The sequence below is a fragment of the Myotis yumanensis genome, unplaced genomic scaffold (genome assembly GCF_028538775.1).
Source record: "Myotis yumanensis isolate MYYU_CA2020_CCGP unplaced genomic scaffold, mMyoYum1.0.hap1 SCAF_4, whole genome shotgun sequence".
NCBI lineage: Eukaryota > Metazoa > Chordata > Mammalia > Chiroptera > Vespertilionidae > Myotis > Myotis yumanensis.
The window spans coordinates 6,742,345-6,764,749 of record NW_027223755.1 but is presented as its reverse complement, the minus strand read 5'-3'; the positions used below and the strand labels follow the sequence as shown (position 1 = coordinate 6,764,749).

Sequence of the window (22,405 nt, the reverse complement as noted above, 5' to 3'; positions counted from 1 at the left end):
GCTGTCTTCCTTGTGTGTTTCTGGTTCCTGGTTTTCATCGGATGGAGGGCCTAGAGGGAAACTGGAAGTTAGGGCAGATGGTTCCGGGTATGGGAGGATAGAGTTGTTTTTCAGGAGTCTTGGAAAGTATGAAAGATGCCAAGTGGCCGGATGGAAGATTCAGTAGTATTATACTTAAATGAATTTGGAAACCTGCATAGCAAATCGTATGAAATATGTGCATTAACATAGCTCACCCTGTAATAACCCCCCACAGAAAAGTCCTAGACCCATTTGTGAACGAGCCTGAGGAGAATCCCAACAAGGGATCCCTGGTTAGCTAACAGCGCGTACTTGGCGAGATTCAGTTCCAGAGAGGCCCGTTCACTCAGAAAACTGGGTGTGGCTTTCACGGGTCAGTGTTTGATCTCGGGGCCTCCCCTCGGGCACAGGCAGGGCAAGCTGGCTCCTGCCTTAAACACCAACGCTAATGGTCAGTGTGTGAAGGCCAGGCTTCCGTGAGCAGTCAGCAGCTTCGGGAATTCGAGGAAGGACAGGGTAATGTGTGATCTTGCTGACTCTCGCTTCCTGCTACAGAACATCAACCGTGAAGGTATGCAAAGCTCAGGTGTATAGCTTTGTAACTGTGGGTTCAGTTTCAACGAGAAACACATTTTACCAGAATGAAGGGGCAGATCTCCGCTGAGGGTCCGGGCTACCTGCTGAGGTCCCAGGAGTGGACAGTGGCAGGGGACCTGGGGGGCATTTAGGCCTCTTTCTGCAGCTCACTGGGCTGGAGCCATCAGCTGCCCCCCTTTTTCCATCGTTACCTCCTTGTGCCTTGAGAAAAAGATGGCCCTCGGGCACCATGGCAGCTGCTGCCAGTGCTGGTGGGGGGGTGGGGAGTTCACATAGAGGAGGACGGGCCTGCAAACACCTTCCTCTCCCGTTATATGGCTTCCGAGGATTGATGGGGTTCTGGGTGCAGACTAGTGCTGCTCAGAACACGTCTTCCAGGCCCCAGCAGGCAAACAGCGGCACACAGATGGCTGTCATCCTGGGGAAAGCGTCTGGTCCAGTGATGGTGAACCTATGACATGCGTGTCAGAGGTGACAGGCGAAGTCATTTTTTGGTTGATTTTTCTTTGTTAAATGGCATTTAAATATATAAAATAAATATCAAAAATGTAAGTCTTTGTTTTACTATGGTTGCAAATATCAAAAAATTTCTACATGTGACACAGCACCAGAGTTAAGTTAGGGTTTTTCAAAATGCTGACACGCCGAGCTCAAAAGGTTCGCCATCACTGGTCTAGTCCCAGGTCAGGATGGCAATGCTGGGAAGTGGGCCACTCTCACTGTTCTGTAAAGATGCAAAAGAACATTTTCAAAGTTTGGGCAAATTCTTAGCTTGAAAGACACGAATAGTTGGAGTCTATCTTGATGGCCAGAGAAAACCCTGCCTAATCCAGCACGGTGGTTCATAGCCTCGTCGATGTAAAGATTCGGGTTTTCCCCCAGCCTGAAGACGAGGTCATTCTTCAGAAGCAAGACCCCGGTGTTTGTTCCCTGCGGAAGTTAGGCCCTTCCTTGTACACCGAGCAGTGTGGGGTGAATCTCCAGCACCAGGCCCATTCAGTCCACACCCAGGGGCACCTTCTCCATCAGGAATGTGGTGTGGGGCCCTCCGGGAGTCGGGTTTCTCTAGCCAGTGCAGGGTGTGTGAGGACAGACAAGTGAATCCACTTGGGACCTGGTCGGGAGACGGGGACTAGGACCCAAAATTCGGACAAATCCTAGGGAAGCATGAGGCCCCCTGACCATCTCGGAGGTCTCGGGAGCCCCCTTGGTCCCTGAGAGGTCAGGGTCAGGAGCAGGAGGGCATGGAGGTCCTCTGAGCCCCAGGGGCCCCCGGGGCACCACGGGCTCCCTGAGGCAGCAGCTGCCGAAATGAGGCCGCTCTTCCCAGCCTCGGGAACCCACCAGCTCTCGGACTCGCAGCCACGATTTCAGGTCCTGAGAAAATCATCAGGCTTGACTTTGGTGGTCGCCTCAGCTTCATCTCGGGGCTCTCCCTCTTAGGTGCCTTCCTGCACCTCAAACCTCAGCACCCTAATCCTGAGCCCCCCTTCTCATCTCACCCGAGGGGTGTCAACAAGGCCTCCCTCCTCAAAACAAATGCTCCCCTGCCTTAGAGATTTCTTCTTCTTTCTACTCATCCAAATGTGCCCATCGTACGTTCCAGTTCCTCACAGCTCTCAGAGCCAAGCAAGTTACTGAGAAGTCAGAGCCGTATTTCCCAGAGTGCATGCAAGAATTTAAGTTCTAAGGAATATTATTGGCTGTTTTTCACACAGAGAGACAGACACACATACATTCACATGCACAAAATGGGCGGGGGTGTTCTGTGGTCAAAGAAGTTTGGGGAAACATGGTTAAACAGCTCTGTCTTCTGCAGGACTTCTCAGAGCCTTTGTTATGCCCTGAGTATCCCAGACACGGGTATAGGATGCAGCTGTTTTGTCTTGGGTTCTCCCAGCCGATAGCACACAGGCTGCTTGGGGAATAGGACAGATCCCCTCATTACTGAGAAGTTTGGACTCAGGCGGTGTAGGACCCTGCTGGCCACTAGATGGGGCTATTTCTCTGTAGCAGGGGAGCTAATGCTGCTCACCACTGACACCCATAGCCACTGAGGCCACCCCGGGCTTCAGGCATGCGTTCTTCATGGACGCAAGGTCCTAACACACGGGATCTGGCCTGATCTACATGGACCTACCACACACGCAACACTTGGGACACTTCATGTCGCATTTAGTAGATCCCACGCCATATTGTTGGGTCTGATTTGGATTAATATTCTTCGGTCCCCGTGTATGAAAAATGGTTCCAGCAAGTAGAGGCCGTGCTTTACGAAACTCAGGATATGGAAACACAAAGGAAGAAAGGATGCCCACCACCGGGAATTTCTTTCCTGGGGGTGGTTTAGGATTAAACAACGAAACACTGCTGCTGTTCAGCCCAGGAGCTGGTCTTTAGTGTAGAGCAGGTTTTTGTTTGTTTGTTTATTTGTGGCTACAGAGTCTGCTTCCTGGAGCTGCCCCAGCCCGGATGGGGAGCCGCCCAGGGCAGCAAGCGTGTCCTCGGGTAGATGGCCATATGTCAGGGTGGTGCTGAGCGGAGCCCTGGCTGTGGGGAAAGCTGGGTGACACCCCAGCTCCTCCTGTGACTGCACGAAGGAGCTGGATGGCAACACCCCAGCTCCTCCCTTCACTCTGTCTAGTCTGCGGAGAATTGCAAGTCCCGGGCGGACAGTGTGCTTGGCCTGGAGGCTGCCGTTCACTGGGGTGGAGCACTTCCATGTGTCCTTGGACGGCACAAGCTTTTCGGTATAAATGTGAGGAAGTGACCAAAACACATGTCAATGGATGCGTCAGCAAGGCTTCGCCACAGGGAAAAGGCAGTGTGACAACATAGACACGAAGGGTCCGGTTAAATACAATCCTGTTTGCCATGTTTAAACACACCACGAAGGGCCCGCGGGCTAGATGGGCGCCTCCAGCCCCAGCGTTTGAGGACAGAAGGCACACACACCTACATGTCTACACTGACTAGCGAGGGCGTGTTGTCGCTGTTTTGTACTCAGAGGTGTCACTTCTGGACGGTTCCCCTGCCCTTCGTTCACCGCCCGTGACCAGGGCTCTGGAGTCTTGCAAAGGGGGGCGGGCAGGGGTGGGAACGAGGCTGGTGTTTTCCGCTCTGGAGAGAGAAGAGGCAGCTGGCTGGCTTATCATTCCTTTTTCACACGCAGCCCAGAGCCAAGCAAAGTAATAATCACTGACGGACAAGGTAAGTCGCTTTTTAGCAGGAGCTGTTACTCCAGGTTTAACATAAAGGAAGGCTCTCAGGTTCAAGGTCGGGAGCCTCAGCGGTGTCAGACAACTTATCATTCACGTCTTCTTGGTCCACCGCCACCCCACCCTCCCCGCCATGGGAAGCTGGGGCTGGGAGGCGAGGGGGCCCTCTGCGAGGCGTCAGAGGGAAACGCGCTGGTTCCCTATCTGCACAGAGAGGGGGTTTACATGCCTGTGAGATTCTGACTCTCCCTGTTCTGTTTCATGCTGGCACACGGCAGAGTGTGGGAACTACTGTCTCAACAGTAAGTACAGTGAGTCCTACGAGAGACGGAGAGCGCGCTGGGCTGGTGCCAGGCAGGCGTGGCCAGCTGGGGCATGTGCAGGCCACCACACACAGGGGTCCCCGGGGGAGCAGCATGGGACTTGGGCATCCCTGGAGGGTGGTGGGCATCCTCTCCCCAGAAGAGCCGCCCTGAGAATGCACTTGAGTCCCCACTGGGCCTCAGGATGGGCTGAGCTCCTGAGCGGGGGCTTCGCAGGCAGCTGGACGGGCCTCAACAGACCCCTGAGAGGCTCCATGTGCAGAGCAGACGTGTGACAAGCACGTCCTGACCATTTCAAGGAGTCCAAGGGAGCCCTAGCTAGTGGCCACCCGCCCACGTCCATGGCCAATAGCAGCAAGGACAGGCCCTGCCTGCACCTCCCACCTGAGGTTGAGCCAAACCCAGAGGGGCATGTTGGTCATGGGCAGCCCCGAGAAGACGCCTCCATCTGCCTGGCTATTCTCTCTTCTCCGTTCTCAGCTCCAGGTGCCTCCTGCAGTTTCTTCTTTTTAAATATATTTTCATTGATTTCAGAGAGGAAGCAAGAGGGAGAGGGAGATAGAAACATCAATGATGTGAGAGAATCATTGATCAGCTGCCTCCTGCACGCCCCCTACTGGGGATCGAGCCCACAACCTGGGCATGTGCCCTTGACAGAATCGAACCCAGGACCCTTCAGTCTGCAGGTCGACGCTCTATCCACTGAGCCAAACCGGCTAGAGCTTCTCCTGCAATTTCTTGTCTTGTCTCTCCCCTGGCCCTCCATGTCTGCCCTCTGGGTCTGTCCTCTCCGCACTCTGCCTTTTCCATTCCCCTCTCCTTTCCCTGCCCCGGGGCTGCCCGTCCCTGGCGTCCTTTCTTTTCCTGCCTCCCCCTCCTTCTCTCTCTTGGCATTTTCCTTCCCCTCTCCTCACTCTAGCTTGCCCCTTCATCCCCCGCTCCTCAGGGCCTTTTTATTTTGCATCCCACTCTCTTCTCCTCTCTCTCCTTTCCTGCCTTTCCTCCCCCTCCTCCTCCTCCCACTTTAACCGGAAGGTGGGGAGGCTGGTGGAGTTGAACAGATGAGGCTTTCCTCTGTCCCTGGCCCTAATGGGTCCTCTGGGCCCGCAGGCTCCGTCCAGGGCTGCGTTGCTTCAGAGAGCAGTTTCTCAGAAATTACTTTTAAAGCTTTTATTTCTCTTCCTTTGCTTTTCTTGTTTCTTCCCTTTTAAAATGTTTACTTTTAATGAAAAGATTTTGAGGAACATGCTATAGGTGACCTGTCAACATAGGAACTTATTCTTGGGGGCCCAATGCCATTGGGTTTTGGAGTTGGCTGTTATCTCTCTCTTTAAAAAAAAAAAAAAAGTTTAGCCCAGCTGGCATGGCTCAGTGGTTGAGAATCAACCTATGAACCAGGAGGTCACGGTTCGATTCCCGGTCAGGGCACATGCCCGGGTTACAAGCTCGATCCCCAGAGTGGGGCGTGCAGGAAGCAGCCGATCAGTGATTCACTCTCATCATTGATATTTCTATCTCTCTCCCCCTCTTCTTTCCTCTCTGAAATCCATACAAATATATATTTAAAAAATAAATAAATAAATAAATAAATAATGTTTAGAAGCTGCGTTTAAACTCTCCTGGTTGTTCGTAGTGTCCAGTAACGATATATGTTCTCCTGGGTGTAGAATCCTCAGTTCGGTGTCTTTTTTTTGCACCAACCACATATTTTGTGGAACTCTGATTTGTTTTATAAGCAGGCTTGTTCTTCTTGTTTTGCACATTTGTTTGAAAATGAGATTCATTCTACCTTAATTCTTTCAACTGTCACTTCGGTGTTTTTCTAAAGAGGAAAGAGAGATGCTGTGATCTCTTTGGGTGGCATCTCCTGAATTATCGCTAACCTTTGACACCAAACACAACCCGTAACCTATTCCTGTGCCAACTGCATGGAGAAGGGAGATTTCTCAGGAAAACAAAGGGAAGGCAAGTTGAGAGGCAGGAGACAGGCTGCTGAGGTCCTGGAACGTGGAGGGTGGGCTGAGGAGCAGAACCGGGAATAGGGGATCAGCCTGGTTCCTGCCCTGCTGCTCTCTTAGCCTCTAACCTCAGGCAGATCCTTGCTGATGTCTGTGCTTCGTTTCCTCTTCTAAGAATGGGGATAACCAGCCCTCCCCTTTCTCCAGTCTCCCTGCTGCTTCAGGACATTGTGGTGAAGAGCTTAGGAAGTGCGACACTGGAGGGGATTTGTAAAAACACGTCAGGGCCTCGTGTCTCATCGCTGGCCCATCTCTGGGCCCATCTCCTGCGGTCATGGCTGAAAGAGTTTTGGGGCAGACTGGCCTCAAATAGGGAAATCCCAGTGGGCTTGTTGGGGGGTTATTTCCTCTGCCTCCCTTGGAGAACATCTAGGGGTGCCCCCAGCTCCTCCCCACATGGCCCGAGACCGGCTCTTAGGCTTACAAGAACAACTGGGCAGGTTCAAGTTTCAGCATATAGCAAGCCCGTCTCAGTAGTGCTGAGGGCATTCACAGTGACGCCAGCCCGGGGGAGGGGACAGCAGGGAGGTGCCGACCCCAGGCCTTCAGGCCAGGCAGCTCCAAACCTGGCCAGGAGGAAGGAGCTGACAAGTTGTTAACTGTCCCGATCCCAGGAGCTGGCCTTCTTGCCCTCTGTTTTCCTGCCTGTGGCTGAGTGCTGGGTCAGGAGAGCCACGGCCATGTAACTTCCGTTTTCTCTCCTGCCTCAGCCATCACAGAAACCATCGAGATCCCGCAGTTCATCGGCCGCAGCTACCTGACTTACGACAACCCAGACATCCTCAAGAGGTAATACGTGTCAACCGGCAACAGGCACCTTATCTCTCTGGGGGTAGATTTCATAATAGTTTTCCCAAGGCTTTTCCTTATTTTATGAGCCAGAAGATAATTCTCAAAGAGGGCCGTATAGCCATGGCCTCGAGGGAAAACAACCACACATCATAAACATAGAAACTAGAACACAACAAAACAAAAAAACAAACTTGAAAGAGGCAGCCTTTCAAACAACCCAAACCCTACCAAGGAGGTTGCCTGGCCTTGGGATTCCCAGTCCTCACATCTCACAGTGCCAGGGTTATGAGTGATTCCCCAGTCAGGGCAATCGATTTCAGAGAGGAAGAGAGAGAGAGAGAGAGAGAGAGAGAGAGAAACATCAATGACGAGAGAGAATCATTGATCAGCTGCCTCCTGCATGCCCCTCACTGGGGATTGAGCCTGCAACCCAGGCAGGTGCCCTGACTGGGAATCGAACTGTGACCTCCTGGTTCATAGGTTGATGCTCAACCACTGAGCCACACCGGCTTCATGCTGCTCTTGACCAGGTCCTAACGCTTTGCTGCGAGCTGCAGTAGAGGTCCTGGTGCTCCCACAGCTCCAGGGACAGTGTCAAGTCCATGTCCTACTTCCCATCTTCAGCAGCAAAGGTCTATGTCCTCTGCAGCTAGCCTGCTCAGCGAGGGCTCCTCAGCTCTCTTCATATGGACAAGGCACACGGAGGTGCCCAAGTCACCATCCTGGCTGGTAGGCCCTGGTGACTGAGGCTCCAGTACCCCCGCTCCCTCCAGCTCGTTCCCCTCTCCCCCACTTCTTTCCCCCCTGCCACCCCAAGCTCCTGGTGTGGACTAGCCTCTTACGTAACCATGGGAAGGCTGGCCCTTGGCAAGTCCTCGACCTGGGGAAGCTCGTCTTTGGTCCTTTCATGTTGCTTCTTTTTTTCTCCCTCCCCTCGTTCTCTGTAATTTCGAGTCTGCCATCCCCACAACACCGCCAGCACCATCCTCAAATTTTCCTTCCTCTTCAGGTTGACTGTTTCCTAACAGGCTAAGGCAATGCTTTAAGCTAAAAGCACCCCATTTGTAGGGTGGAGGTGGGTGGCTTTTCAAGGAACAAAGTTGGGAGACGTTTTCCTGGGGCACTGGATGAGCATTTCCCTGGTGACTGAAGCCACACCAGGCGGACGGCCATTGCTTCATTTCTCTAGTCCCAATAGGGAACATGTAGATGGTCGTGGTGGGGCCTTAGGCAAGATGGCTTTCCACCAGGAGACACCCTCTTCTTTCTTCAGTCCTTTTCTCCAAAGATGGAAGGGCGTTCAGTCCCCAGAAAGCAGGGAGGGTGTGAAGGGGCCCAGGCCGTCAGCCCCTGGATGCTTAGCGAGTGGCACTGGGCAGCTTGGTGGGAACAGGAGGCACTCGGTGGCCCTTGTGCCACATGTATGTATGTGCATGAACACATGCATGTGTGTGAAGCCGCAGGCAACAGTCGAGTTCAGGTCTGTTTCCGTTAGATGCCTTTGGCTGCAAGTAACAGAAAACTCAGCTCACAATGGCTTAAGCTACCTTAAGGGTGTTTATTATTCCACGTAACAAGCCATCCAGGCTTAGACTGGATCCTGGTGTGACTAATTCAGAGAATCAGCTGGATCATCAAAGACGCACGTCTCCTCTGTCCTTTGGCCTTGTTGTCCTCAGCGCATTCTCCAGGGGTTACTCCCTTCCTGGTTATAAGATGGACATAAATCAGGCCCATCTCCAGTGGAAATGAAAAAAACAACCCTCTTTTTCTCATGTGACTCTTTTTAAAAAGAAAGGAATCTTTCCTAGAATCTTCCTGCTGCATTTCCTCTGTCTCATTGGAGAACAGCGGGTCACGTGCCCATCCCTAAACCACTCCCTGCAAGAGAAAGGGATCCATCATGCTTGGCTGCCACCAGTCAGCGTATCCCAGGCGAGGGGGGAAGGCGGGAGCCTGAACAGGAGACTGGGGAGAGCAGGCCTCTCGGGAAAGGGCCAGAGCCGGGGGCTCTGCACCTGGCCTGGTGGGGAGTCACCATGTGGCCCTGCTCCTCCCTCTCCGCTCTGAGGCCCCGGTGGGAAGGCAGCCGTGGTCTCCTGCCTCGGTCATGCTCGGAAAGCCTAGACAGAAGTCCCCTCCTGTTCACTACTAAGTGCATCCACAGCTCCAGGTTTGTGGGACAGACAGGGGATGGTATAAGTGACAGGAGAATAGAGAGACTTTTCCTGTGGTGCCAGGTTAGTCGCGATATTAAATCACGGTTACTCTTACTGCCTTTTACTTTAGGACCTCACACTTGCTCTTCTCCCTGCAAAACACTGGTCACTTTGGAGCAGTGGTTCTCAACCTTGGCTGCACATTAGAATCACCTGGGAATGTTTTTAAAATCCTGACGTCTGGGCCTCAACCTCCGGAAATTCTGTTTCTTTGTGACTCATGTTGTGGCCCCACCCCATCACAAAGAAACAGAATTTCCGGAGGATGAGGCCCAGACATCAGGATTTTAAAAACATTCCCAGGTGATTCTAATGTGCAGCCAAGGTTGAGAACCGCTGCTTTAGAGCAAGCATGTTGAACTCGAAGGCTAACACGGGCCAAATAAACGAGGCATGCGGCCCGCGGCTGCGAGTTTGACATGCTTGCCTTAGAGAGACTGGATTTCTGAACAAGTCTAGGCCCAGGAACTGATAAGAGCTCAAAAGCCTGTGACCCTATTTCCAGCCATGGCTGCCGGGCCGGGACCTGCCAGAGTACCTCTCCTCTCCTCTCAGCCTCTCGTCCACCTCCGCCCTGCCTTCACCCCAACACCTCTCATCTGTCACTCTGCCTTCGGCCACCCACCCCTCTGCCCTCAAGGAGGGTCACCACCAGAGCTGGCCGTCCACAGCCACCATCGTAGCCCCAAGAAGCTGCCAACTTGAGGCTCTTGGAAATGACAAAACCCACTTTCTATGGGGGAGCGGGGAGCACTCTGTGGCAGGACAGGGAAGAAGGAGGACTGGCGTGTAGATTGGGGTGCATCCTGGGACCTTGGAGTCGACGAGAGCCTGCTTAATCTGCGGCTCACCGCGTGCTCTTTCGGGGGTTACACCGCACCTGGGACGGAGACGGCTGCAGAGCGAGCAGTCTGGCTGTCGGACCCGTGGCCTAACTCGCGGTGGTGACGCCCGCTCTCAGAGAGGCAGGCTCGTCCTTCCACCCGGCTTCTCAAGGCCGGCGGACGAACCTCAGAGACGGATGCTGGGGACAACGAGTAAGTGGGGGCAATTGTTTGTGTGTTTCCTCCAGGGTGTCCGGATCAAGGTCAAATGTGTTCATGAGGTTTAAGGCGACGGCCAGAGAGGGCCTGCTGATGTGGCGGGGGGACAGCCAGAGGCCCAACAGCGACTTCATTTCCCTGGGCCTTCGGGACGGAGCCCTGGTGTTCAGGTGAGCCCGCCCCGCTGCCTTCCGCGTCACCGCGCAGGTCATGCCAGACAGGGAGGCAGAGGGAACCGAGCCTTGTCTGCTGGAATGACCGGTGCCTGAAGCTCCAGGCTGGGCCGAGGCCCCTGGCCTTTCCTTCCGGCGTCCTCCTTCCAGAGCAGCGGGCAGCCAGCCGTCCACAGCCCGAGGGCCAGGTCTGGCCCACCACGCGTTTTTGTCAATGAAGTTTTATTGGAACGCTGCCATTCTCATTCATTTATATACTGTCTCTGACTGCTTTCATGCTACGGGGCACACGTGAGTAGTTTTATTTTATTTTTTTAAAAAATATGTTTTTTTATTTCAGCGAGAAAGGGAGAGGGAGAGAGAGATGGAAACATCAATGATGTGAATCATTGATCGGCAGCTTCCTGCACGCCCCCTACTGGGGATGGAGCTCACAACCTGGACATGTGCCCCGATTGGGAATGGAACCGTGACCTCCTTACCATGGAGCTATTCCAGCCGGCACCCTTGAGTAGTTTTATTAGGGACTGTGTGGCAAAGCCTAAAATGTTTGTTATCTGGTTCTTACAGAAGAGTTTTGTGACCCCTTTTGTACTGTGTTTCTGCCATGTGCTCCCCACTTGCAAATGGGGACTTGGTACAGCTGGGTGGCCCTGAGTGCAGGACTTGGTACAGCTGGGGTGGCCTTGAGTAGAGGACTTGGTACAGCTGGGGTGGCCCCAAACAGAACTTGGTGCAGCTGAGTGTGGCCCCGAGTACCTGGCTCAGGGCTCCGGCTCAGGCAGCGTTGAAGACCTCAGTCGGGAGACCTGGTGTTCAGTTCTGACCATGCTCCCTGTTAGCTGTGCAGCCGTGGGGAGGAGAAAGCCTGCTTTCCAAGCTCCCACTACCAAGAAGAGCAAAGCACAGATTTATATCTCAACAGATCGACCCACATTTGGCTTTTTAAAAATGCTTCTTGGGTGATACTGGTAAGGAAGTCCCTGGAGTTCTTGGCCTTTTTCAGTGAACTTAGACCGCTCTCAAGTTTTCCACTTGAGTAGCTAGGAAACAGCTAAAGGATCCCAACCCGACCACTTCTCCCCACCAGCGTGGGAGAGGGCTGGGTTCCCACAGGGCCCGGACTGGCTTGTGTAACAAATAGGAAAACGCATCCTCTACCAGGGTGGGGAACATCCGGCCCGTGGGCCAGGGAAGGACGGTGAAATCATTTGGTCTGGCCCTGCCAGGTTATTAGGGGTGAGTTAATTAAATGTTTGACCAGATATTGCAGGCTAATATTTAAGTTAATAATTTTGTATGGCCCGTGAATGATGCTATAAACATCCAAATGGCCCTTGGCAGAGAAGAGGTCCCCCACCCCTGGATCTAGACCAATGGGTCTTGAAGTCTGGTCCCTGGACCAGCAGCAGCATCGTCACCTGGGACTGTCTTAGAAATGCAAACTCCCAGGCCCACCCCAGAGTGGAAAACACTAGGAGAGGAGCTTGTGCTGTTTCCACCATTTCTCTAGGTGAGTCGGTGCTCGCTAAACCCTGCGAGGTCTCTAGACCACCATCCGCTCCGTAGGGCAGGAGTTTATCCGGCTTTCCTTCTTTAACCTCCCTCTACACCCCCCCCCCCCCCCCCCCCACCTCCGGGGCCTAGCCCAAGTGCTTAGTAAATCATTTCAATTGGAATAGACAAAGGTAACTGAACAAGGGAGAGGATGAGACTTGGTTCTGGGCTTCCGTGGGCAGACGCTGGCATCCCTCAGAGCCAGAGTAGGATCGTGGAAGTCTTTCCCATTTGAATAAAAAGCATCTTGGGAGGAAATGTCACTTATCCAACATCGCACTGGCCCCTAAACAGCAGAGCGTGCTCAGTGACGCCATCCTGGGACGGCGGGGGACTTTCGAGAGGCCCCTGTGGTTGAAGGCTAGAGGTTGGCCGATGAGAGCAGTCCCACCATCTCCGCACCCTTCCCCCCCTGGCCCCAAGGTCAATCGCCAAGCTTTTCACACCCCAGTTGCAGGCTGGCTGCCGTGCAGCCATTTTCTTGTGGTTTTCCTGTGGTTAACCTCACCAAGGCCTCAAGTTCTTGATTGTGCCCAGAAAAGGGAATTGAAACAGTAGCTCAGCCGTGGGTGGGAGGCCAACTTCCCCCCCTAAACCACCAGCTAAATCTATTCATTGCTCGTCCCAGCAGGACAGGGAGACTCATCTGCTCAGGGCCACCTTGAATCCCATGGACCCTGGCCAGCCCCCGCCCCCCCCCCCCCAGGCCCTGGCCAGCCCCCCACACCCTATGGGCACCCTTTCAACAACTCCACTCCATCTGGAATTATTTCCTACGTTGCTGTGTCTTTCTCAGGTTTTTGAAAATTGGCCCTGTTTTCCTTTGAAGGCTGGAGCTCTGGTTGTGTTCTGTGCACAGGACACACAGCTCAGCCCCTCTCCGGCCTGCCCCTGGGCCCGGGCCCACAGCTGCTGCTCTGCTGTCATCTGCCTCCCAGCAGGTACTTCCAATACCGATGCGTGGTGCCCTGCGGGAGGCTGGCACGGAGCCGGCTAGACCGCAGGCCAGTGGTTTGAAAGCGGGGAGCTTGTTTCAGAGGCGGGTTCCTGGGCCCAGCCCGCAGACTCGGATGGAGCAGGTCTCCGTGGGCGCCACTCTGACAGGAAACAATCCGGGGCCACACCCTGGGAAACGGGTCTGAGTGGTCAAAGGCATGAGCTCCAGAGCCAGACAGGCTGGTTCCCAGGGCCACGTGACCTCCTGCAAGTGACTGGACTTCCCTGTGAGAAGGAAAGGGTTGGTGGTGAGGGTTGGATTCGTTCATTCTCGCAAAGGGCTTAGTGCAGGGCCCGGAATAGCTAGTTATTAGAGATAATGACTATCAAACGTATTTCCCTTGGTCAAGTGTTTGTAAGTTCTAAAAACCCCTTCCTCGGATTGATAACATAAGGAAGTTAGCACAGTAGGGAACTGCTTCACAAAATGGAGCTATGATTATTGTTCTTGTTTTTAATAAGACATAGTCCCCGCCTGAGAGCAGCTTACATTGGGGGAGCTTAGAGAGTGGGCTGGTGTTTGGGTAGAAAAACCATGTTTGAGTTTTGGTGTTTGACCCAGGTCCAAAGCGAACAGTAGAAAATGTAAGATGGTAAAATATATTCTCAACTTTCTTGACTTCTTTTCTTCACCGAAATGCTGCTCCTTTTGCTACTTCGGTGCTCAAAGCCCTTCTGGCAGAGAATGAGTGAGAGCAGTGGAACTCGGAGAGAAACCGTCTGTGGCTTCTGTGCGAGGTTAAGTAGAGGAAGAGGAATCAGAGTTCGCAGCCGAGTGCAGTTTTCCATCCTGGTTCCGTCTCATTTGGGTTCATGGTTGCACGTGGGGCAGAAGACCCAGTGAGCAGGCTCTGTGAGGATCCCTGGCCTGACCGTCTTTCCCACTCATTCTCCATGTGACCTTGGTAACATTTTCGTGCAGCAGAGAAGGGAAGAGATCTGACCTTGGCTGGTGCCCTGTGCTGCAGTGTAAAGGGCCCAGCTAAGTAGAATGTGGCCACATGCAGGCGGCCGATGGTTTCCCGAGGCCTCCCCTGGGGGCTTTTCTATGCCCGGGGATTAGGAAAACCTGCACCAGGATAACCAATCATGCTGACCAGATCCACGAGACCTTGCTGGCGAAACCAGACAGGCATTTTTTTGTTCATTTTTTCACCCATCCTTATGTATTTCCTTTTTTTAAAAAATTGAGCTATAATTTACATGAAGTACACACATGTTTGATTCATTTTAAACGTGTAAACACCTGTGGATTCCCCCCCCCCCCAGCCCCCCACCCCGCCAATACACAGAACAAGATACAGAAGAGTTTTCACACCCAAGAAGGCTTCCTGTGCAGCAAAGAGAACCACTAGTCATGTATGACTACTCAAAGGAAAGAGAGGTGCAGGGTGTCTGGGAAGCAGGAAGTTATGGGAGGGCCTAAATCTGAGGAGTGGGGGTGAGCTGGAGAGCCAGGCCCTGGAGACGCCAGCAGCGGGTGGAAGCCCCGTATGGGCTGATGCTGGAACCCGTCTGCCGGATTCAGGGCTGCCCCTAGCACAGCCTGGCTCCGCGTGGACAGGCTTGCCCTCGGGCTGCTGAACAGGCGGGAAGCCCCGCCTTTGTCCAAATACAACTGCGAAGGTTCCCACTCACCGGATTCCACTCCCGTTCCAGCCCAGCGTCCCTGCAGCTTTCCCCGGGTCACTTCTGCTCTGCGCGCTCCTGACCCTTCTGGTTACACATTTACAGCCTGTGGTTTGCGCTCACACAGGACTCTCTCCCGGGAGAGGCCCGGGAGCTTAACTCTCGGTGCAACTTCCTCCTGCCGCCAGTTCCTGGGGGTCTGCTGCCCCCGTCTGCGACCTGCATTTACACGGCACATGCCTGGGGTGGCGGGATCATTTGTGTGGTTTCTACTCTGTGCTGTGCTCTGTGCATGTGTTGTCTTACTAAATGTTCCCTACGGCCCTTCAGGGCAGGTATAATTCATCACCCCCACTTTCAGATGAGGGATCTGAGACTCAGATGAAGCCAATTGCCCCAGGGCAGGAGCTCGTCACTGGCAGGAGTGGGAATCAGGCGGTGGGTCTGATCGGTGGGTCCCTGGACCCCTCGCGAAGCCGCACAGCCACTCAGCTGCGTGTCTGCCAGCCAGGCTCAGCCGCTGCGTGGTCAGGCCTTGGCCACTGAGTAATGAAGTCTGACAACTCCCCTCCAGGCTGCTTTGCACAAGGAGCCGCCTGATGTGGGAAACTTGCTGGGAAAACAGTGGCGCTTTCAGGGTCGGGTCGCAGCCCCCTCGCTCAGGGTGTCAGGTCACCGAGTTCTATTCTGGGTTAAATATCAGGCGCTGGGACTCCTTTGAGCCTTGTTCTTGATGAAAGGACCCGGGGCGCTTTCCCTGGGGAAAGCCGGCGCTGTCTGTTCTCGATTTTTTTCTCAGGCCAAGTGCGCACAGGAGCCCAGGGCCGAAGCCAGGGCCTCGCATCCTTCTTCCTTGGCCAGTGGAGGACAGGAGAGCTGTTCCGGCTGAGAGACATTTCCTCCCCAAGCATGATGACCAAGGGGAGGGCGGGGCACGGCCCAGGCCCTGCCTAGGCCTGTCAGTCACCCGCCAGCTATTGTTGGATTCAATCGGATTAGAATAATCGAATGAACACTGGACTGGGAGGGATATTTCTCTCTGGTAAACAACCTGTGTGTGTCCTTTGATAGCCTCAGGGTATCGGGGCATCTGGAAGCTGAAATAGAAAACAGAAAGCTTCTGAGTGGACCCTGCATCAGAGTAAAACGTGGGGGAGGAGGGACAGATAAAATCCCAAGTTCAAAGGGATTTTAGGCAAATTCCTTTCATCTCTTTGAGGCTCTTTGTTTTGCTTTTTAAAAAGTGAAAACACATGTATTGGTTTCCAAGAGCTGCCATAACACATTGTCACAAATTGGGTGGCTTAAAGCAATAGGAATTTATTCTGTCCCGGTTCTGGGGAAAACATCCTCAGGTGAGAATTAATGAAGTCTACATGCAGGGGTGGGCGGGGGTGCTTCTTCTGCGGAGCGGTGTGGTCTGTGCCTCTCTCTGTGGCCGGTAGTCCTTGGCTCACAGCTACATCACTCTAACCTCTGTCTTCATCTCCGCATAGCATTCTTCCCTGTGTGTCTGTCTGTGTCCAAATTTCCTTTTCTCATGAGGACACCAGTCCGACAGGATTTAGGGCTGTCCTAATCCACTATGACTCCATTTTAACTAATGACATCTGCAAAGACCCTACTTCTAATGAAGGTCACAATCTGAGGTTCTGTGTGGACGAGAATCTGGGGGGACACTATTCCAGCGAGTATAACACTTTACAAATGAAAAAGCCCTTCTTGTTCCTGATGCTACACGGATGCTTCTGACCACGGGCCTAAAGATCATCAGCCGTGAGGACATTATTCTGAGTGAAATAAGCCAGTGACAGACAAATAAAGTAGGGTTCTACTTATAGGAGGTGCCTGGAAGTGGTCCAACTCATAAGGCGAACAGGAGCATGGGGGTTGCCGGGGATGGAGGGAGGGGGAGTGAAGAGTTGCTGTACAAGGGGTGCAGAGTTTGAGCTTTGCAAAGTAAGGAGAGTTCTGGAGAATGATTGTACAACAAGGTGAGCATATATGGCACCACCGACTGCACACATAAAAGTGGTTAAGGCGGTAGGTTTGATGTTATGTCTACTTTGCCACAATTAAAAACATATTTTGGTCATTCCTGGCCCAGCGTGGAAACCTGATTGCTAACATTGTTTTGTTTCGTGTGGAGGAAACAGCATTCTGAGTTCATAGACCTTTGCCACGGAGGTGGTTGTGTCTGCCTGGGCGTCAGCGTGTGACTGTTCTGTCTTGTTCTTCTCCAACGCCCTAGCTATAACCTGGGCAGTGGTGTGGCATCCATCCCGGTGAACGGCTCCTTCAGCGATGGTCGGTGGCACCGGGTCAAGGCTGTCCGGTGAGTACCTCCCACGGCGCAGGACAGAGCAGAGCCCAGCAGCGGTGGGACGTGCTCTCCAAGCCCCTTTAGTCCCCTGTCCTCTTCCCCGGCCTTGCCTGGCCTCCCACACTCCTCACCCAGGGCATTTTGTTACCAACTCCCACCTGTGCCCTCCACTGATAGTGAACTCCCAAAGCTTCACTCACCAGCGGCTTTCTGGAGAAATTATTTATATATTTATGTGAATCCCCACCTGAAAATATTTTTTCCCGTTGGTTTTTTTAGAGAGAGGAGAAGGGAGAGAAAGGGGGAGGAAGACAGAGAAAGAGAGAGAGAAACATCGATGTAAGAGAGACACATGGGTTGGTTGCCTCTCTGCACGGCCCCAACTGGCGACTGGGGATCGAACCTGCAACCCAGGTACGTGCCTTTGGCCCTAATCAAACCCGTGAATCTTGGGTGCACCGGCCAATACTCTATCCACTGATCCACACTGGCCAGGGCTGTAGAAATAACTTTGATGGCTATCTGGAAGAGGGCCTCCTATTTAGTGAGATCCGGGTATCACTACTGGGATGAGATTTGGGGGCATGTGGACTTTGAGGAAGGCTCCATGCCTCATTATGTAGGCAGTTGCCGACTTTTTCTTTGACATCACTTCACCTGAACCTCAAAAGCTCTGTGTATCCTGCCCCTCATAGAAGTCGCTACCCTGACTTCTGGTTCACTCTGGATGAATCACTTTCTTAAAACTGTGGTCTTGCTACCTATGTCCATATGCCTAACAATATACTGAGAAGTCAAATAGGCCCAAATGGAGCAGTGTGAAGAAACCTCAGTCTTGCCATGTTACTGCAGGTTCCAGGAGATGAGCTGAACAGAGGTTTTTATTTGGGTTCCCTGAGAATTTACCACAACCCTGTCTGGGGAGGTTAGTGTGTGAGGTCAAAGGTGAGGCTTGGGAAACATGGGATCACCAAGGTCAATTTCTTACTCTGCACACATACAGCCTATAGTGGGAGTAGCCTTGCTGGACCCCACTCTCCTGTCCATGGTGCCTGCCTTTGATACCCTAGAGCAAGCATGTCAAGCTCAAAGGCTAGCATGGGCCAAATAAACAAGGCATGCGGCCTGCAGGCCCCAAGTTTGACATGCTTGCCCTAGAGGGGGCGTGAGGACACACAGGCAGATCTGTGCCCATCAGCTGCCCACATAGCATAGGAAGTCCTGGCGATAGTGATTTTGATGAAGCCCAACTCTTGACTTGTTGAACAAATGATATAAATATTAATATCATCAGAGAGATAAAAGAGGTTATTTTCACAAGAAACAAGAACTGTTTGCTGTAGAAAAAGAACATTAAAAGACCAATAAAGAAGTGCAGCCTGGGTCGGTATCCCCCACGAGAGCTATGGACGCAGACATGCTTTTTGAAGAAGCGCAGGGCTGGATGGTTTGGGGAACCTGCAAAGCCCTTCCACCCCACTGTCCTCGGAGTCACTTTTGGGTGATTCTTTGGGTCCTTTCGAAACTTCTAAGCCAGCGGTTCTCAACCTGTGGGTCGCGACCCCTTTGGGGGTCGAAGGACCCTTTCACAGGGGTCGCCTAAGACCATCGGAAAACACATATATGATTACATATTGTTTTTGTGACTAATCACTATGCTTTAATTATGTTCAATTTGTAACAATGAAAACACATCCTGCATATCAGATATTTACATTACAATTCATAACAGTAGCAAAATTACAGTTATGAAGTAGCAACGAAAATAATTTTATGGTTGGGGGGTCACTACAACATGAGGAACTGTATTAAAGGGTCGAGGCATTAGGAAGGTTGAGAACCACTGTTCTAAGCCATTCTTTTTCCTTCCCTAGAGTAATCCTCCACCTGTGAAACCTACTTCACGGTTTCCCATTGTGCCCAGAATAACATAAAAACTCATCACGTGTTAATTCTTCTCTGGTTCCCTCTCACCTGCAGGATACGTTCTCACGAAGCTCCATGTGCCCTGCACCCTCAGCTCTGGCTTCCTCTCTGTCCACTCAGCTCCCACCTCCAGAATTCTCGGTGCTCAGTCTGCATCAACCCCTTGTCTTCTCTCTCTCTCTTCATAGCGACTTCCTGTTGGCATCTGCTTCCTCCTGCACTTGACCTACCCAGCTTTCAAAACTCATCTCAGGCAGACTCCCTGGGAGAAGCTTTCCCTGACCCTCTCTCCGCCTCCTGTCACCCCACAGCGTGCTGGCGGTCTTCCACCGTCGCACAGTGACACTGAGTTGTCATTTGTAATTTGATTGTTTTGTCTTCCTCAGTAGACCTAAAACTCCTGGGAGCCAGGAATGTGTCTTTTGTTCTGTCTTCTGTTTTCATCTTTGCAGCTCTATCATTTAGCATAGCGCCTGGTGCAGAGTAGGTCCTTTCCTACATTTTCATTGAAATGAATTGAACAATTGAATGAAACTCCCGAAATGGTGGTGGATTTTTCCAGGGACGGTCAATCGGGAAAGATCACTGTGGATGACTACGGGGCCAGAACAGGCAAATCACCTGGCATGATGAGGCAGCTCAACATCAACGGAGCTCTGTACGTGGGTAAGTGACCTTGGACCAGATCTAAGTTATGCCCTTTGGGTGTTTCTCCTCCATTGGCTGTGCTGGGGCTCCTCCAAGGCGTGTGCTTCCCTGGACCAGCCAAATGCTTGGAAATAGGAAGCTCTCCAGAGAGTCCATTCTCCCTTTTCTGAACTTCTGACTCATGGTGAGGGGGCAGGAAGCACTTAGAGGTCTTTGTGCTTTGGATGGATCCACCAGGAAAACCATGCTTTTCTTGTTATAGAACAGGAATTTGCTAAATATAGCTCCTAGAATTCCCTCCGAGGAAGGAGGATCTGTTTTCCTGGCCCCTTTCAGAAGTAGAACGAGTGGTATTTCTGTAAATAGCTTAGAACCCGCTAGCGCACACACATAAGTATGCAAAGATGTCTCCCTCCGTATGCTTTCTACACGTGGACTTAATTGAAAGCACTCAACATCCGTGAATTTCTTTCAGCTTAAGACAGTGGTCAGCAAACTGCGGCTCACAAGCCACATTCGACTCTTTGGCCCCTTGAGTGTGGCTCTTCCTAAGCCTTAGGCGTACCCTAATTAGGTTAATAACAATGTACCTACCTATATAGTTTAAGTTTAAAAAATTTGGCTCTCAGAAGAAATTTCAATCGTTGTATTGTTGATATTTGGCTCTGTTGACTAATGAGTTTGCCGACCACTGGCTTAAGATGACAGCACCTCTAACTACACACTGCATTTTGTTGACATTATACAACATTTCGAAATTCACCAGATTTGGTTTGAAGTGGCCAACTGGGTCAGAAATCACACACGATGTAGGTATTTATAGCCTCTGGCTGTGTATCAGATTGAACCAAGTCAACCTGTCCCTTCAAGGATAATTCTAAAGTAGATGTGATGCACTGAGGGACCCACAGTCCTCATGTAGCCTGCCAACCCAGGGACACCTTGGTCAGCAGACACTCAAGTATCCTTAGGAGATATGGTTCCCTGTGGCTCACCCCGTCTCCCTCTGGCTCCCCGGCAGGTGGAATGAAGGAAATCGCCCTACACACTAACAGGCAATACCGGCGAGGCCTCGTGGGCTGCATCTCTCATTTCACCCTGTCCACCGATTTCCACGTTTCCCTCGTGGAGGACGCCATGGATGGGAAAAACATCAACACGTGTGGAGCCAAGTAACACCAGCTGGCCTTGCCCAAGGGACAGAGCCTTCTATCCTGAGAATCCCGGGGGCTCTGAGACCCTGCCTGATGCCCTGTGCCATTCACAGAGGCATGGGGGCCAGGTGTGTTTCCTCTCACCCAGGAGAAAGGACACCTGATGAGAGCCTGGACCCAACATAGGAGTCTCCGTGTGGCCTTTCCTGCTAACACTGCGTGCGGGCCACACCCCACAGAATCCTCTGTGTGGGAAGCATCGAACAATGTCTGTTGACTGTGCAGTGGCCGTCAGAGATCACACATGAAGGCAAATTCCCGAGCCCGTCTGCTGTAGTCAATGACTGTGTTGTGATTCATCGTGCAGTGAACTAAGAAAAGAGAGAGAGACCCAAAGGGCAGTATTAAAATATTCCTCTCCTTCCCTGACTCATGACACTTACTGACAGCAGAATGACTGTGTGACCTTGAACCTGGGATTTCTCACCTTGGCCCATGGAATATCAGGATTAACCCCTTCCACTCCCCACTGGCTGGTTCAATGTGCTCTGACTATTCCATGAAAATAAGGAGGAGAAGAGACTAACCATAGAATCATAATGCTGCCCCTCCTTAATGAGAAATCCCTACTTTTTATAATGCTTATCTAAAAACAGGCACCCCGATTTTGTAGCTGTCCTTTTGTATGTGTATATTTTTATAGCAGCTGATAGTCCACACAGTATAATTTTGCAACTTTGGGTGGACAACCCTGAATTCTTTGCACAGTTCCTAAAAATTTTCTCCCAAACGAGACTTGTGGGGACCCTTCATGGCGCCAGTGGGGTAGGTAACTGGGGGTGGGCAGTCTCTTGGAGAGCTGACCATTCTGTTTTGGTAAATGGTGATGGCTCAAGGAAATGGATCTGAAGCTTCCAAAATAAGCAGATTAAAATATACATGTGTTCCTGAGGGGGGTCACTGTCATTTTTGTTTTAAGAGGGGAATCTAATCTAATAAAAGACAAACATGCAAATTGACCATACCTTCGCTATGCCTTAAGCCACGCCCACCAGCCATTCAGAGCAACTATGTGCAAATTAACCCAACCAAGATGGCAGCCGGCAGCCATGGAGCTGGAGCAAGCAGGAGTCTTGGTTGCCCCAGTGATGGAGGAAGCCAAGCTTCCCACCTGCCACGGCCAGCTCTGAGCTCCACTGAAGGCAACAAAGTTTCAATTATAGAAGGTAAATAAATCCCAGAATAAAAAAGAAAAAAAGTAGAGGCTGGGAGCTTCCATCGCCGGGGGGCTTGGCCAGCCTGAAAACGGCCCTCAGCCCCTCACCCAGGCTGGTCAGGCACCCCAGTGGGGACCCCCCACCCTAAAGGGGGTGTGACCAGCCTGCAAACACCCATCAGCCCCTCACCCAGGCTGGCCAGGCACCCCAGCAGGACTCCCACCCTGATCTGGGACACCCTTCAGGGCAAACCAGCTGGCCCCCACCTGTGCACCAGGCCTCTATCCTATATAATAAACGGGTAATATGCAAACTGACCCTAACAGCAGGACAACTGGGAATGACTGGTCACTATGACACACACTGACCACCAGGGGGCAGACACTCAATGCAGGAGCAGCCCCCTGGTGGTCAATGCGCTCCCCCAGGGGGAGCTCTGCTCAGCCACAAGCCAGGCTGATGGCTGCCAGTACAGCGGTGGTGGTGGGAGCCTCTCTCGCCTCCTCAGCAGCGCTAAGGATGTCCAACTGCAGCTTAGGCCTGCTCCCCAC

At 52.3% G+C, this 22,405-nt stretch overlaps 1 protein-coding gene across 5 annotated transcripts in view; it reads left to right on the top strand.

Annotated features, from left to right (window-relative positions):
• The window catches only part of EGFLAM (EGF like, fibronectin type III and laminin G domains), a 129,632-nt gene extending 107,896 nt beyond the window's left edge, over positions 1–21,736 (top strand). For 2 of the 5 annotated variants that reach the window (XM_070411809.1, XM_070411810.1), the window contains exons 19-24: positions 4,115–4,138; positions 6,888–6,966; positions 10,261–10,401; positions 16,838–16,921; positions 19,398–19,501; positions 20,505–21,736. In XM_070411809.1, coding sequence (XP_070267910.1) covers positions 4,115–4,138; positions 6,888–6,966; positions 10,261–10,401; positions 16,838–16,921; positions 19,398–19,501; positions 20,505–20,659 — 587 coding nt within the window. In that variant the 3' untranslated portion in view covers positions 20,660–21,736. Of the gene's footprint in view, positions 1–3,755; positions 3,829–4,114; positions 4,139–6,887; positions 6,967–10,260; positions 10,402–16,837; positions 16,922–19,397; positions 19,502–20,504 lie in introns of those variants that run through there. The other 3 variants (XM_070411812.1, XM_070411811.1, XM_070411813.1) reach the window with 2 other exon arrangements.
• Positions 21,737–22,405: the final 669 nt, after the last annotated feature.